This window comes from Rhinopithecus bieti, unplaced genomic scaffold (assembly GCF_001698545.2).
Source record: "Rhinopithecus bieti isolate Rb0 unplaced genomic scaffold, ASM169854v2 scaffold_39586, whole genome shotgun sequence".
NCBI classification, from domain to species: Eukaryota; Metazoa; Chordata; class Mammalia; order Primates; family Cercopithecidae; genus Rhinopithecus; species Rhinopithecus bieti.
In genome coordinates, this window is record NW_016816842.1 from 2,879,932 (window position 1) to 2,897,263 (window position 17,332).

The 17,332-nt window shown below is 39.1% G+C and overlaps 1 protein-coding gene and 1 long non-coding RNA gene across 2 annotated transcripts in view; one reads left to right on the forward strand and one right to left on the reverse strand.

The window, feature by feature from the left end:
• Nucleotides 1–2,678: 2,678 nt before the first annotated feature.
• LOC108517441 (uncharacterized) lies at nucleotides 2,679–8,948 on the forward strand. The gene is made up of 2 exons (XR_001882107.1): nucleotides 2,679–7,161; nucleotides 8,595–8,948. It is a non-coding gene; the product is annotated as an uncharacterized LOC108517441 (long non-coding RNA).
• The window catches only part of SLC49A4 (solute carrier family 49 member 4), an 85,752-nt gene continuing 75,320 nt past the window's right edge, over nucleotides 6,901–17,332 (reverse strand). The window contains exons 8-9 of the mRNA XM_017855360.1: nucleotides 15,357–15,539; nucleotides 6,901–8,787 (exon numbers count right to left, since the gene is read on the reverse strand). Of these exons, the coding sequence (XP_017710849.1) occupies nucleotides 8,672–8,787; nucleotides 15,357–15,539 (299 nt within the window). The 3' untranslated portion in view covers nucleotides 6,901–8,671. The remainder of the gene's footprint in view (nucleotides 8,788–15,356; nucleotides 15,540–17,332) is intronic.

The window sequence follows — 17,332 nt, forward strand, 5'->3', positions numbered from 1 at the left end:
TCCAGGTCTTCCTCATGAAAGGAATTTCAGTGGGGCAGAATGTCTTTTCCTCGAAATCAGTTATGGTTTATGATATGAGGACAACATATGGGCTCCTGCTATGCATAATTATTTGGGAAACTGCCACTAGCTCTTTGTAATTGTTAGTTCAGGAGTGTCTTTGTTTTTTTTAAAACCTTCTGGCTGGGCATGGTGGCTCATGCCTGTAATCCTGGCACTTGGGGAAGCCAAGGCAGGAGGATCACTTGAGGTCAGGAGTTCGAGACTGGCCTGGCCAACATGGCAAAACCCCATCTCTACTAAAAATACAAAAATTAGCTGGGTGTGGTGGCGCATGTCTGTAGTCCCAGCTACTCGGGTGGATGAGGCATGAGAATCCCTTGAACCCAGGAGGCGGAGGTTGCAGGGAGCCAAGATTGCGCCATTGCACTCCTGGCAACAGAGCAAGATGCTGTCTCAAAAAAACAAAACAAAAAAAATTCTTCATTTTTCTGATTTATCTTTTACTGCCATGTAATTGTACATATATACTTACTCTGTATACAAAATGAATAGAAGTATACATGGATGAATGAATGAATAGATATAACAGTCTGAAAGTTTCCCTAATGCTGGTACCTGCAACACATCACTAACAGGGCCTTGTAGAAGTTCCTTGTTGGTTTAAAAAGATAATGTATAAACTGGGAGTACTGGTGGAAAAGTATTGCATTCACGTTTTCTACTTTCGGCTGTGTGTGACCAAGAGGTGTAGATCACAGAACTGTAGAACTTTTCAGCAAAAAGAAACATTTTCTCTGACCCTCCTAATTTAGAAGTGAGGAAGCCAAAGTTCAGAGAGAACAGATGACTTGCCCAAAGCCCCAAGGCTGCTTGGCAGCCGTGCAGAAGACAGAGACCCAGACTTCCTGACACTGAGGTTGGTCTTCTGGTTCACTTCTCTCTCACAGCTATTAATATTATGCTCATATTATAGTCACGAGGAAGTCTTGTTGGCCGGGCATGGGGGCTCACGCCTGTAATCCCAACACTTTGGGAAACTGACGTGGGAGGATTGCTTAAGTCCAGGAGTTCAAGACCAGCTTGAGGAACATAGTGAGACCCCTTCTCCACAAAAAATAACAAATTAGCCAGGGGTGGTGGCATGCGCTTGTAGTCTTAGCTACTCGGGAGGCTGAGGCAGGAAGATCACTTGAGCCCAGGAGTCTGAGGATACAGTGAGCTATGATCGTGCCACTGCATTCCAGTCTAGATGACAGAGACTCTGTCTCAAAAAAAAAAAAAAAAACAAGAAAAGAAAACAAAAAAACCCACAAAAACCTTGTCTACTAACATTAAAAAAAAGAGCCTTGTTTACTAACACTTGAGTACAGATCATTCCTTGACATGCTGAAACTTTGCTCTTATTCTGTAAAATATCTGCACAGTGTACTGGAAGAATCTGACCATGTGGAGATGGCATCATTGCAAAGCAACTTACAATTCTTTCATGCCTTAACTAAAGATGTAAGTTCAAGGACTGGCTTTCCTATCTGACCCAACAGTTTTGATTTCTACAGGTGCAAACCCATGCTGCCTCATAATGAATCCGGCCACACCAAAGGACTCGGATCTGGTTTGATCTCATTCTGGCGAGCAAATGCAGTACCCCGACCCGGCTCCCAGAATGCTATCTTAACATCAGATGGCAGATTTTTCTCTTATTGCATTTGATAAATTTAATAAAGCCTGCGTTTCATATATGAAGTCCTTTGGGAAAATAAACAGCACCTGCAGCTTATCTCCTCCCACAGACACTGAAAAAGCAATTTCTTCTTACTGAATGTGGATGCAGCCTAAGATTTCATATGTTCACGTACAGGGCTCATGTGAGGGGGGTTACTGCACAAATGGAAACATGAAGGTGCTGGGCAGCTCTCCAGCTTTACAGACTGCACATGCCTTGGTTATGTTCATATTTAAATAAGAATGAACTGGTATTTCTGAATTGGAAGAAACCTAAGGGAACATCTTTGTTCACTCCCTCATTTTAGAGATGTTGCTAAAGGAGAAATGAAGTGACTTGCTCAAGGTCAAATAGCTGAAGTCACCAGGCCAGGGTTAAGAGCCAGGCTCGTGGGCTCCTACACCAGTGCTCTTTTTCTCTGTCCTTTCTAGTAGGGTCCATGAAGAATCTGCTTGCCTGGCTCTCTCCTCTCCACTGCTGGCAACTCAGAAAATCTGGGTGTCACATAGCTTGCTCCCAAGCATGGTCAGAAATAAGAAGACAACACCAGAAAGGGGAAAGCTGCATGGGCAAGAAGACAGGAAAGAAAGAAGTGACCAAATGAAGCTGAACTCCTGGCCTGCTACAGTTCATCATTTCTACTGACAGCCTGAAAGTTAGGAAAGACACAGAAGTTGACCAGGAAATGATAAGAATTATCAGAATCTCCATTAGCCATTTTTTAAAAAAATGAAATTGCACAAGACAGGCTGGGCAACATGGCGATACCCCATCTCTACAAAAAATATAAAAAAATTAGCTGGCCATGGTGGTATATACCACCTATAGTCTCAGCTACTTGGGGGGCTGAGGCTGGAGGATTGCTTGAGCCTGGAAGATTGAGGCTGTAGTGGGCTGAGATCACACCACTGCGCTCAAGCCTGAGTGACAAAGTGAGACCCTGTCTAAAAAAAAAAAAAAAAGTCGCACAAGATTATTCTTTTGACTTCTGTTTTCTACAATATTGTGTGCCTCTGCTGAGATGGAAGCCAAGCAAGCCCTGTTGAGGAAATTTATATGGATTTTGTAGGTCGGTTATTCACTTTCTTTTCTCACAGTACAGGGAGCTTGGTTCACAGTGTTAAGAACAGAACTTGTATTTCCAGTAAGAAAACACAATAGTGTATATTGGAACTCAACACAATAGTGCATACTGGAGCTCACTTTTGAACTTTAGAATATGATAGAGCTTGACGGTACATAAGCAGGTCTATGAAACATCTATATTAACCACAATATGCTACATTTGGCAGATTCATCTGGGAGACAAATAAGGATCTCAGAAACTCATATGGTCCAAGAAAAAGATCGCTAGGTGACTCGATTTTAAATGCCCCCCGAGTTTTTAGACATAGATATGTAAATGCATACACAAGTTTCCTCTGAAAGAATGAATGATGCTTCCCTCCAGAGAGAATGGATTAAACAGCATGTTTGTATGGAGGTAGACTTTACTTTCTATTCCTGTGCTATTTTATAATAGTTATACACTCATGTATTTCTCATGTAATTTTCAAAACTTTAAAAGAAATGAAAAAAAATTACTTAAAAGAATTACTTATGGCTAACCCACTGATCATTTAGGGATAGAATGCTGGTCTAGGAGCTGAGTGATCTGGCAAAACCTGGCTGTGTCATTTAACCTAAAAGGTTCTCTACTGATTTGTAAAATGAGGTGGCTGAATTAGATCATTTTTTTGATTCTATGATCCTTCTGGGTAAATGGGAAAGCCAATTTGAATTAGATGAAGTCTAAATTAGTACTTTAAAAGAAGTATCATTTTCTAACATTAAGGTAAACTGACAGTTTCTCCAAGTTATCCTTGCCATTTTGTTCAGGGCTGCAGAATTTGCCTTTATAAAACAGAAGAATTTATAAAGTAGGGAATGCGAAGAGTTCTGTGATATTTGGGTTGATTTTCTGGTATCCCCTTTGGAGTCCCAAGCCTTACAATGTACTATGTCCAGCAAGCACGTTTAGAGTTAAAATAGCTTGATGTGTTTTGATCATTTCATCAAAGCTACTGAAATCAATTCTATTCTTTCATTTTTTAGCTAGGTTAAAAAAAAGTTTAATTCTCCCTTGTTGAATGAACAGAACAGCTGGGGCTGGGTAGCTTTTGTTCTCTCTTTTGAGAGTGGGCTAAGATGGAAAGCTACTGTGTGAGGCATATCAGATTCTAGAGCACAACCAAAAGACCACATAAAGCAATTAGCCCATATTCTAAAAATGCAACAAGTAATAACTATAGATACTTCTTAGAATTGTAATTCCCATTTCAAGGAAATACTTGAACTTCTAAGGCTTAGATGTGAGAAAACCTGTTAAATCTTTCTGGAGCACCTGGACTTATTCATGCTGTGAGCTTGCTAGCGTCTTGTTCAGGAGAGGAAAGACTGGGCGTATGGCCTTATTTCCTACTCAGGAATGAGAATGGATTTCTGCCAGGGACCCTGGGGAGGGGTTCAGGGTGAAGAAGACTTTGTCAGAAAGTCAGTTCAAGAAAGTGGAAGGTCTCAGGGATAGAGCTGAGGTCAGATTCATCCAAGGGTTGAGAAAGGTATCTGACGAGTCAGAGCCTCAGAAAATCATAAAGTGATCTAAATCCTGACCACAAACAAATGTAAATCAGAGACTGAGGGCCATGTAACTGCCTGTATCACTCCCATCCCCCTGGTCAGAGATGACAGCCTCAAGGGACCCCTAAGGGCATTTGTATTAGTTCCTGGAATCCTCTCCTAAGTTTGAGGTTCCATCTGAACCAGAAGGACGCATGAGGAAATGAGAGCTCCAGAGTCAAGCTGTCTGCTGAGTGAGCAGGCCACCCCGCCTCTGCTGAGCACAAAGCACCCCAACGCCCACTGTAAAGCCCTGTTCTAAGACCGCCCAGACACATCCCCTCTGAGTACTGCTCACATTTCCTAACAGACCAGCACACTGTCTGATAGTAAAGAAATAAACTATCTTGTCTCTTCTGCATGAATATAATTCCAAATCAAAGTGGAATTGCATTTTTCTCCTATATTCATAAAATAAGTTTGATAAAATGTTCTCATAGTTTCCTGCGTTTTTTTAATATGACATTTTCTTCATATCACAGCTTTAGTACTTGCCTTAATATGGCAAAATGGTAGTAATTTCTGTACTTATTTCAGGGACAAATGTGCAATGTGATTTTTTAAACATTAATTTAAAGCAAATTTGCTATGCATTTTTATTCAGTCTTGAGCCTAAAGTGAAGCCTGTACTTACACAAACAGTAAGATGAATGCCTGGATTTTAGTAAAACAGTAAAAAAAAAAACTAATTAAAAGTTAAGTAGATGGGGATTTAATCTCTTCAATGTAAAATCCCTTAGCTTAGATCTCTCATTAGAAGGGCTTCATAAAAACAAGCTGTAAACATTGTCCATAATTAAACACGAATATATGATCTATGAAAAAACTTGGCCCTCAGGCCATATATATTTAAATATACAAAATTCCATTTGTATTTGATTCTCTTGCTATTAGCTCCATCCTCCAGTGAAACGCATTTGTGTGTACAACTGTCTTGTTCCTATACCTCCACCAGGGATCATATTAAAAAATGCTTCTTCCCATAAACTGTGAAGTATTAATTGATAAGCCAAAGGGAACTTGCACTACAGCATGTCCTTACCAATTCATAGTTTATGGGACTGAATTATTCATCGGAATCTTTTTACATGATGTCATTGCAACCCAAGAACTAAGAGCTGTCAGAGCACCTACAGGATAGTGATGGAGAAAAGAGGATTTTACTTATAAACCAAATAATCACCTCAACTTGATCCTTGTACTTCCCATACTCAATAATGGAAGCTTACTCTTAAGCCCTATCATTTCTGAACATGGAAGGTATTCATGCACACCCAAAATGGTCTAAATTAAGCTGCAATTCTGTGAGGTAGGAAAAAAACGCCTGGTTTGGGAGTCAGAAACTGTGAGCCTCAGTTGTACTTTACCTCTCTAGAATCATTTCTATAAATTCTAAAATGAGGGTTTGGATTAGTGAAGGGTTAAGATTTCTTTCAGCTGTAACATTTCATTAGGATTCTATAATGGTTAGAAAGTGTAAAGAGAGCAGCTGGTCTATTCTGATGCATGATAGAAATAAAAAAAAGAAAATATGATTTGCAATATTCAAGTAAATGATGCGTAATCTTCTCCCCACCCCCAAGCCTTTTGGTTCCCTTCCTGTCAGGTTTGGTATACGAAATTTTTGATCACTTAAAACAGCTGCAGTTTGTAATTAGAACAATTACCTGCTGGAGGGGTAAGAACATACAAACAAAATACAGGGACTCATCTCACCTCATGTATTCTAAAAACAAGAATTCTGAACAATGCAAGAATTTTTAAGCACTACCCACTTGGGATGTTTTGAACTAATTAGTCATTTAGGTAATACTTTTAAAGTGTTATTCTACTTTGTGTTAAAAGAAGAATTAAGCCTGGTGTGGTGGTGCATGCCTGTAGTACCAGCTACTCGGGAGGCTGAGGTGGGAGGATCACTTGAGCCCAGGAGTTTGAGTCCAGCCTGGGCAACATAGTCAGATCCTGTCCCTCAAAAAAAAAGTACAATTAACCATGATTAAAATGTTCTATACAAGAAATCTTACTATAGCAGAACTTTATACCATAACATCCTCAAACATAATAGTTCTAAAACCAAATACCTTATAATTCTTCCCTCTCCTTTCTGTATTCCCTCTGAAGAGGAAGGGGTGGTGCTTATTTAGCATCTGGTTCATGGTCTGTGGATATCCTTAATGGCTGGCTTTGAATCATTTTCAAGGAGTCTGCCTTCTTGGCCTGGTATGGTAGCTCACATCTGTAATCCCAGCACTTTGGGAGGCTGAGGTGGGTGGATCACTTAGGAGTCTGAGACCAGCCTGGGCAACATGGAGAAACACTGTCTCTACTAAAAACAGAAAAATTAGCTGGGCGTGGTGGTGCATGCCTGTAGTCCCAGCTACTCGGGAGGCTGAGGTGGGAGGATCACCTGAACCTGGGATGTGGAGGTTGCAGTGAGCTGAGATCACACCATGCCATTGCACTCCAGCCTGGGTCACAGAGCAAGACCCTGTCTCAAAAAAAAAGAGATTTCTGCCTTCCTTTTATTTCATTTTTATTTCAGAAGAATGACAGAATTAACTGGAACTAAGTCTAGCTTTTGTTTTTCTTCTTCTCTTTAGCAAGTTCCTTAGTTCCTTCAGTCTTTCTGCTATGTGAGCAGGGTGTTTATAAAGACAGATGATTTAAAGATGACTGAAGACAGATGTTAAATTTGAACGGTTTCTTACTTCCCTAGTTTCACAAGTTAGGGTCTTAGAAGTTGCCAAGCAGTACTAGGATGCTCCTCTAGGACCGAGGTGAGTTAATGCACAGCCTTGTACTTGCTAACGGGGAGGGGAGAGAGACTTGGGGATCTGCATATGGGTGTGTCATGGCGTACACAGGTGCAGAGAGGAGCAGGGCCCAGTGTTGCCCAGCTTTCCTGAACCATACTTCACCACCTTGGCTAATAAGAGCCACTTGCACTCTGTCCAGAAAAACACAAAAGTATATATACTTAGCTGACAATGAAGGTACAATTTCAAGTGAGGAAAAACAAGAAGAGGGGCTGGAGGAAGCTGAGAATAATAAAGGTATAGTGGTATTCTTGACTTTTTGGGAAAAGGGTTGGTTTCTCTGTGTGAGGGGAATGATGTAAATATGAATAGTGGTGATACCATACTCCCACTGCAGCGTATTTTACGTCACAGTGAAATCTGTTTCTGAGAGCTACCCAATGTGGAACTCTTATTTTTTAAAAAGCTATCGTCTGTAGAAAGAAGCTAGGTACTGGCAAAACACTGCCCTCTCAAATACACTGACTCCACAGAGAACGGAGTATTTTACAACCTAAGCTGAAACACAGGATGTAATTCAGAAATCATTCCACAGGGCTGAAAGTTTCAATGTGATAAATTATTATTTTTAAACTAGGGTCACTGAATAAAATCTAACCCTGGTAAATAATGGTTGGCTCTGGACGTTGCATCTCATGCCAGCATATACAGGCAGAAGACACAGTATGTCTATGTGACGTGTCATTTCATTTGTAACAAAGTGCTAGATCCTAATGGAATTACATTTTTCATACAATATTTAATGTAATTACAATAAACATTTAGTCACCCTCACATAATTATTTAAGGGCCTAGTAGACGAAATTGTATTTCACAGAAACAAGGATAAGTTGAGATGGAGACACAGTGCCTATGCTCGGAAGTCACTGGAAAGCACCTGATCACCATAGTAAAGATGGCCAAGGGCTTCTGACCTGATTAAAATAAGGAGTCATATAAGAAATGGCTTTATTAGAAAAAATGTAGTGTACACATGGCTAATTTCTATCATCGATATACCTCTTGGCTATTTTATCATTAAAACTGGATACAGGGTTTGAACTTCTTTAGAAGTTAGTGGCATATCTTCCTATTCTGATATGTGACTTAGGGAAGGTGTTATCCTCCTGTGATAGACACCCTTTATTTCTTTTCATAATTACAAGTAATCAGTAGTTTAGCACTGGCACAAAACAGAGGGAGTATTACTTAGGTAGTGCTTTACGTGTAAGAAGTCACACTTCCAACCCCAGAATCAGGCACAGGTATGCCATCTATAGAGTTTTAAAATCCCCTATTATCACTCAAGTCTCCCATTATTATTATTACCTAGTAGTAATTAAATTAATGTGATAATCTGTAACCTAACAAAACCTCTGAATGAAGTTTCTTTCTTCTCCCTCTTTTCCTGTTAGATGTGCAATTCCGAGCAAATGTGCAGTGTGCAGTATTGATTTCCAGCCTCCTTTTAAACTCCTTCAAGTCTGTGCTATTAAACGGAGACAACCACATCAAGATAGAGTCTGTCATAGGATTCCCTGAAGCATAGAATGAGGAGGAGACTGAGCAAACACGACCCGGGAAGGCACCAGTTGAACCAAGACAACTCTGTAAGACAAAAAACATGCAGTTTTAAACATTCATGTATCACCAGCAGACCACCACCTGTATGCCGGAAGGGATCTGCTTTGCATTAAAAAGTACTTATAATAAATGCATCCTGGAAGGCCTAGAAACTGACTTTCAATAAACAGTGACAATCTGGAGACTAAGTGATGTGTGTAATATATGACGGGGCCTCCACGTGGAATATTTTTAATCAATATTGTTCATAACTTTTCTTCATCAATTTAATCCACCTTGACTTTGGTTACAAAATAAATTACTTCAAAGAAAAAAAATCAATCACCTTTAAACGTTAGTTTGATAATTATTTTTTAAGTACCCTCTATCACATCACTCTTGTCCCTGTTTATAAACAGCTGATGGATTAAAAAGACAAATACGAAAATCACCTGAATTTTGGGATAACACTTGTATATATTTTGGATAGAAATATCTATTTCTCAGCAAAAACATTAAGTAGAAATCACCGTAAAATAGATTAGAAAATATATTTAAAAATAAAACATACAAAAAATCAATCATAATTCTGCCCCAAAGAGATCACTGTGAATATTTTGGCTTATTTATTTCTAGTCTTTTTCTATACCAGCATGAATGGTTATGTATGATGCCAATTACTGGAAAACCTATAGGCATCATCTGAATGGGCAATTCTGCTGTTGTTTGATTTAATGTGTCAAGAACATGGTTCTTCAGAAATGCTCTCATGAATTCCGGACTCTCCAACAAGACAATCTTGAGCCATTTGCTACCAACACACACTGACCACTGTGGCTGCCTCTAGCTGCTTCCTGGAGCTCCAGGGACCCTAGGGCTGTGCACTTGTTCAGCCCTCCTCTACCCCAATCCCATCTGCCAGTTAATCCCAAGGCTCTGAAGTGAATAGCTCCTTGGCATAAAGAGGATGGTAAAGGTGGTGGGGACGTTTCTAGTTTAATATCCATTCAGCAGTTTCAATTAAAAAAATAAACAAGGAAAATAAGCTCCTTGGTGCCTTTTTTCTTTTTTGGTCACTGTTACGGGTTTATATTTTCCCTTTGTACTTCTACAAAATGCTAATTCTGCCTTATTCTTCAAAAGTCATCCTAAAGATTTCCACACTGCTGCTTTAGTTTAATCCATAATTCATATGGCTAAAGGAGCAATTTATGCTCAGGAATGGAAATCAGAAGACTGACTGGCAAGAAGAGGTGCTACAATACCTTTTTTTCTGTAATATGCTCACAAATATAGCCTCCCCACCTCTCAATTACTATGTTTTAAAAGTCAGACATGCTATTCTATAGTATGTAACAAAGACATGTATTTCAATGGTATTTTTATGCAAAGCTGTTTTCTCTGCTTTACTTGGATTGAACATAGTCTAAATACTCAGAGAAGCTGTGATCTATGAGATCTTGTCTTCATTCTCATGTTTCCTGAAATGACACACTGGGCATTTTCTGCTTTTATGTTGACTATAGAACCCCTGGATTTCTGATAATTTTACTAGGCAAAAAGAAGTAGTAAAAAATTAAAAAGTAGTAAAATATAGACAATAGCATTTTGTTTGTATTAAAAGGGAGAACTTGGACTTCAGGGTCGAATTCCAAGCAACAGATAAGTATGGTAATCGACAAAACGGTTTACAACAATGACAGATGCTAAATCTTAGAGACTGTATTTTATGGGGAACGAGAGCAACACACATAGCAACAATCAGCTTGTCCCTGCTTTTCTTAAACTGAGAAACTTGTCAAATATCGCCAAAACAGACCTTTTATTTCAGAGTTATTATTAGAATTGTAAAATCATTTCTTCTACATAGGTTCAGATGAAATCTCTAAAAACGTCTCATAATTGCTCTTTAGCACCACAGTTTGTTGACTGGTTTTTACTGTGTGCCTCTCTCTGAAAAGCCAAATCCACCTCTCAGTAAATGCACTTGTCTCAGTCAACTTCAAGTGTTCTTTGAAATTATTTGCCTTTTTAGAAAGCAAAAGGTCAGAGACAGAGGAACCTCTACATTTTCCTGCTGAAAACCATTCACATAAACCACTGTTTAGGCGCTCTAATAAGCAAGGAAATAACTTGCCTAAAAATCTAACTTGACTTGGCAGTAGCAAAGTCAACTGCTGTCCTTTCTGATCCTGATGTAGATGAACTAACAGAATCCTGAGCCACTGAAATTTTCGTATTATAATTCTTTTCAACTTTTAAAATAAGCATGGTTTTCTAATACTCCTTCCCTTTGCCTTTCACTAGATAAAATATAAATCCACACTTGAAGGCAGGGCCCTACAGTCTGCCCCATACTTCCGCTGGGTCACTAATGTCTACTACACAGCAGTCGGAGTACTCATTCTGCCAACTTACAGTTTAGACAGGTGCTCGACCTTACTCAGTGAAGTGGGCTCTGCACCAAATGATGAGGCTCTGTTGGGACTGAATTAATTGGGATTTTGCTCATCCTCTTACCTTATTCTTCTGGAAGCACTGTTGTACTTTTCACTTCATCCTTCCCTTCAGTGATGCCATGCTTTCAGTTTCTACCACTTACAAGTACTTGTCTGTTTCCAGCTACCATCCTCCAGAAACAACTTCCTATTTTCTTTTATGATGATTTAATAAGATTGCTTCCTTTCTCACTCAAGGTGAGCAGCCAGCTGACCCCATGATTTCCCAGGATAATGCCCTGCTATCTTCATTCCACATCAATTACCCTGTAGATCTTACCATCACATTCTATTATTCTAATTCTTAGATATAAAATTACTTCTCACTAGTCCACATCTGTTGAACCTGCTCTTTGTTTTCCTGGTAACCATTAGTCAACACCTCCCACCTCTGCCAGGCCCCTGAATCTTTTGAGTGACAACACAGCTTCACATTCATGGTCAGCCACTTTAAAATGAAAGGACTGAGATAAAAATCGTGATGCTTTTAGCCAAAACCCGCTGCAAAGCTTCTAGAACAAAAAGTAACAGACAACACAAACTTCAGAATATTAAACAGAATCCATTTCAGAGCACATAAAGGATATAAGCGCATTCTCAAATTGATTTTTCTATGCGACGTTATTAGAATAAAGCATGCTCTATCAACTCAATGAGATTCTCAAAACAAACACAGGAAGCAACTGAGTTTTACAAATATGCTTATATTAGGGAGCAAGTAACAACATTTTTTTTGAAAGTGACCTTGAAAAATCCAAGTCAGTAAAACTCTAAAAAACTTCTGACAAGGTTCTAGGTACCCAAAGCAGAATTGAAATAGGACATGGAGACCCTGTGACCCAGGGCTTCACATATGCCAGTGGCATTGGTACAGGAGCCTGAATCATATTTGCCCTCAATGACTTCAATGGCTCTAATCTGCAAGCAAATCGCCAGCAGAACCTAGCTTGCTAGGCAAGGCATTCTATTGTGGTCATTTTGGGGTTAGTCTGTATAGCCCTAAAAATTGTCTGATGTATTCACTTATCAGATAGCACACTGTAGGGGGAAAAACCCTAGTCAGGAAGTTTAGTACTTCCTTGAAAAGTGACTTTAAAAACCACAGATCCTTATGATGATTAAAATTCAGGACTTCTAGGCGGGGTGTGGTGGCTCATGCCTGTAATCTCAGCACTTTGGGAGGCCAAGGCAGGTGGATTGCTTGAACTCAGGAGTTCAAGACCAGCATGGGCAACATGGTGGAACCCTATTTCTACAAAAAACACAAAAATTTAGCCAGGTTTGGTGGCACATGCCTGTGGTCCCAGCTACTTGGGAGGCTGAGGTGGGAGGATCACTTGAGGCTGGAAGGCTGATGTTGCAGTGAGCCATAATGGCGCCACTGCATTCCAGACTCGGTGACAGAGCAAGGCCCTGTCTCCCCCCATCCCTAAAAAAATCAGGCCTTCTAATCACATAATAGTTGAATTTTGACATATAATTAACTTGTGGGTGAGTTTTCAAGTTTCAAAATAACTGAATAATGACATATGAACACTAGCTTTAATGGGAGGGGATTCAGTTTATCATATAAAATGTTTAGGGTACTAGGCTGCAGAACTAACAGTTATTGTTAGGAAACAGTTTTACAGAATTTTTAGATTTGCAATTTATATATAATCATACCTCAGACCATAAAGAATATGGACGGACCTCTGCTGTAGGACTTTTAGGGCAAGGTCAATTAATCCTACTGAAAACAGTTTCAACACAGATTTCACGGTTCTAGTAACTTTAGCCCTAGAGAGATGTGGATGATGTTTTCGTGTATTCATTATGCACACTCACAGATACACATATAAAAGCATTTCTTTGCAATGAAACACTAGATATTTAAATTCCTATCATCAGTCAGCTAATTATCTAGAAGAAACAAAACAAACATTGGTGGGTGCCAGCTATGCCCTGGACTAGGCTCTTTCACAGGTATCTTCTCATTAACTGCCTAAAATGTCAAAATTTAATGAGACCTTTTTCCTGGAAACCACCTTGGTGGATTAAAATTAATGATTAAAGTTTCATAGGGTACTATGCTCACTACCTGGGTGATGGGATCATTCGTGTCCCAAACCTCATTGTCATGCAATATACCCATGTAACAATTCTGCACATGTACTCCTTGAATCTAAAATAAACATTGAAATTATTTAAAAAATAAGTTTCACTCTTGTTCACAATAGTTACAAAGTTTAGGTGGGAACTTTTTAACATCTATATAGACATGTATAAGAATACATGGTCGGAAACCAACCAAAAAGAGGGAAGTTTTGTTTCTCCCAGCTAGATGAACCCTTGATTATATCAGAAATGGGCAGAAATAGTACTAAGTGTTTCTTCCGCTCCTTCTGCCAAAGAAATAGAATAGCTACTTGTATCTGGTCACTATGAATTTGCAAAATGAGGAATGAGCACTGATTGACGTCAGTTCCATTTAATTCACTCCAGACACCAGATGCTGTTAAACAAGTCAAACTGCAGCAGGACCCAGGAGAGTGACAGAGATAAACTACTGGCCAGGCAAAATGGTCAGGTGTGCACGAAGCTCTGTTGCAGTAAGACAGTTTAGGGCAGTTTCCATTATTGGTGTCTTCCCTGTCTTAAACTGATCAATAAAAATGTGTTTGTTATATACTAGAAGCCATAAGCAAAAGATTTATTGGGGGATAACATTATCTGGCATCTGCTGTTGTTCTTTTTAAATACTGGGAGGACAAAACTCTATTTCTAGCTGACAGAAAAAACCATGCTCTGCTGGGCGGCACCGACCACTAAGCAAAACTGTGCCCACCAGCTGGAAAACTGCTTCTACCATCCCAGGGGGCATCACATGCTTTACCAGACAGACAGGCAATAAGCCACTTAATTTAAACTGTGATATAACTGAAGTGGATTAAAGCTGATATGTAACGATTGTCAGACTACGCTGTTGAGAAAACTAATTGGAAGCAAAGAACCTGATTCCTGGTGATGGCGCTTTTCCCTGATGGAAGCACGTGTTTCCAGGACAACAAAGAGTGGTCTTCTCACTTCATTAATATCACTCTCCTTCATATGATAAACCAAACTTGTATCAGGTTTAGCAAAGACCTACTTTACCTGCATTACTGATTGACGGCAACAATCTAATGCACTGTTCATTATATTAAGAAATTCATCTATCCTATGGACACTTTGCGCTGGTGGGTGAAAGTGCTACGCCAGAAGTTGTCCAAAACCCAGGGATGATTCTGTTTCACACTGGCTTTGAAAGTTTCTGGCCAGGTGCAGCGACTCATGCCTGTAATCCCAGCACTTTGGGAGGCTGAGGTGGGTGGACCACTTGAAGTCAGGAGTTCCAGACCAGACTGGCCAACATGGTGAAACCCCATCTCTACTAAAAACACAAAAATTAGTCAGGCATGGTGGCATCTGCTTGTAGTCCCAGCTACTCAGGAGGCTGAGGCAGGAGAACTGCTTCAGCCTGGGAGGCAGAGGTTGCAGTGAGCTGAGATGGTGCCACTGCACTCCAGCCTGGGCAACCGAGTGAGATTCTGTCTCAAAAAAAAAAAAAAGTTTCAAAATTTGTTTTCTAGTCAAGGAGGTTAGCATGGTTATTATTTCAGTTATAACCCTGTCAGAAACATTCCTATAAACAATTTGGCCTCTTGGAGGTCGCATTTTAGAGCATTCCTTACATTGGGTGACTTCCTCTCATTCATCAGGCTTTAAACTCCATATACACCCCTAACATTAAATTATACCCTGTGTTAAGAGAGATTCCAAGTAGTTTTTAAAAAGCAACAGACCAGAGGTTCTCAATGAGAATCTGCATATTTGAATCACCTGGGCTCCAGTCCAGGTTAATTAATTCAGAAATTCGCGGGGCGGGGAGTACAGGGCCGGGCCAGGGAAAAGTAAGGGTGCACTTGAGCTAGAATGCATTTTAAGAAAAGCAATTGAGGAATTTTTCTTTTACTGGCAATGCAAGCTCACATTAAGTAATTTGCCTTAGAGACTTCTCCATATAAAAACTTCTATACTGACCCAAACTTTTCTCGTAACACATTTAGACAGTAAATAAAAAATCAAATTTCTTACCTGTGTGATAAAATGTGAGAAAAAATAAAAGTACTCCCATAAATATATTACTTAAAAAAGTGACAACTCCACAAGTAATTCCTTCTGGGACTGGGTAGACAGTTTCCACAAAAAGCTCAAAAAATATAGGTACACTGCTATTCAAGAACACTCCCAGGAGAATACAGGAGGCATACAACGTCACTAAAATAAAAACACAAACATTTTAGTTTCACAGTAGTGGCCGTGAGTCATATCAGACAGATCTTTGTGGTGTTCTCTTTCCCAAGTATTGACTCAAAAATGTCTTCTCTTTTCAAAAGTAGTTGATAAAGTTTGACAAAGTTTCATACATCTGCCAGCTCTCTGCTGTGGTTTTCTGGAGTAGACACAAACCATTTTATTGCTGGATGGGTACCAGTTTATTTCCTTTATCTTTCTGGTGGATTATTCCAGAGCACAAAACAATTTACCACTATCATATAATTAAAAGGATTCTTCTCCTGCTTGGTCACACTCCTTCAGACTCGTTCCATAATTTTAGAAAGAGAATGTAAAATCTAAGAATAAATGTCAGAAACATTAAATGTTACTGAAAATTACATATTTAAAGAGATTAATAATTTAAAGAGGTTAATAATTGCTTTCAAGCACAAAATAAACATTATATAGTATGTAATTTCTTGAGAAACACAACGGAATTAGTCCACAATTTTGGAATGGGTTTGAGGTCAACATTTTTTTTAAATGAGTAACTTTTCTGAAATACAGAAAAAGATTCCATCCAGAAACGTACAATTAATAGTGACTAGGATCCCCAATCAAACCATAAAAAATCTATTAACACTATTCTGTGGCAAAATCTATTGAATAAGGATGTTATTCTTATAAGAAAGTCTGGGGAAATATACTACAATTAATTTTATCATTGCTACTACTGTTTCTCTATAAACCTTTGTTAATTTTAACTTGAAGGTGAAAACAGAACCCGAAAGGAAAAAATGATACCCTATTTAGAAACCTAAAACATGTCTCTATATCCTAATAAGTATATCATATTCACTGATAATAATGAGTAGAATTTATCCTAAGTTTAAGGTTACAAGGAAAATATTTTTAATAAAAATATTTGTTAAGGAAAAAACAATCCTGTATGAGAATTGCAGAAAGTAAGGAAGTTACATTAAATCTGTTATGTATTATTCACACACTCACAGAACGTATCAAATTACCAAAGTTTACCACAACGGATGCAATCATCAACAGTCCATGACATTGTTGAAGGGGTAAAAAAATAAAATAATAGTATACACTGATTTCTAATAGAATTTCTTTAATTAACCTCCACTCTTGCTTCCCCCTCCAATTACATTAGTCTTTGGGGATTATAAAATATTTAGTATATTCTGATAATACAAATAGTTGGTAATTACTTCGACTGTTTCTTTGAATAGAAGATAGATATGGAAATAGATAACAAAAGAATCACTTAGTGAATAAAGAACATACTGCTGGCCAAGGCAGTGACCAAATTATGTGCACAATTACTTGGGAAGCATCTGATAGCTATGATAAATACCATTTAAAACGTGACATAATTTTCAAGAGATTCTTTTTTTTTTTTTGAGATGGAGTCTCACTCTGTTGCCCAGGCTAGAGTGCAGTGGCAGGATCTCAGCTCACTGCAAGCTCCGCCTCCCGGGTTTACGCCATTCTCCTGCCTCAGCCTCCCAAGTAGCTGGGACTACAGGCGCCCGCCACCTCGCCCAGCTAGTTTTTTGTATTTTTTAGTAGAGACGGGGTTTCACCGTATTAGCCAGGATGGTCTCGATCTCCTGACCTCGTGATCCACCCATCTCGCCCTCCCAAAGTACTGGGATTACAGGCTTGAGCCACCGCGCCCGGCAAGAGATTCTTAAAAACAAAACAGAACCTAATACTTCATGTTCACAATATATCTGCTAGATGTAGATCATATAAATCATCACATTTTCTAC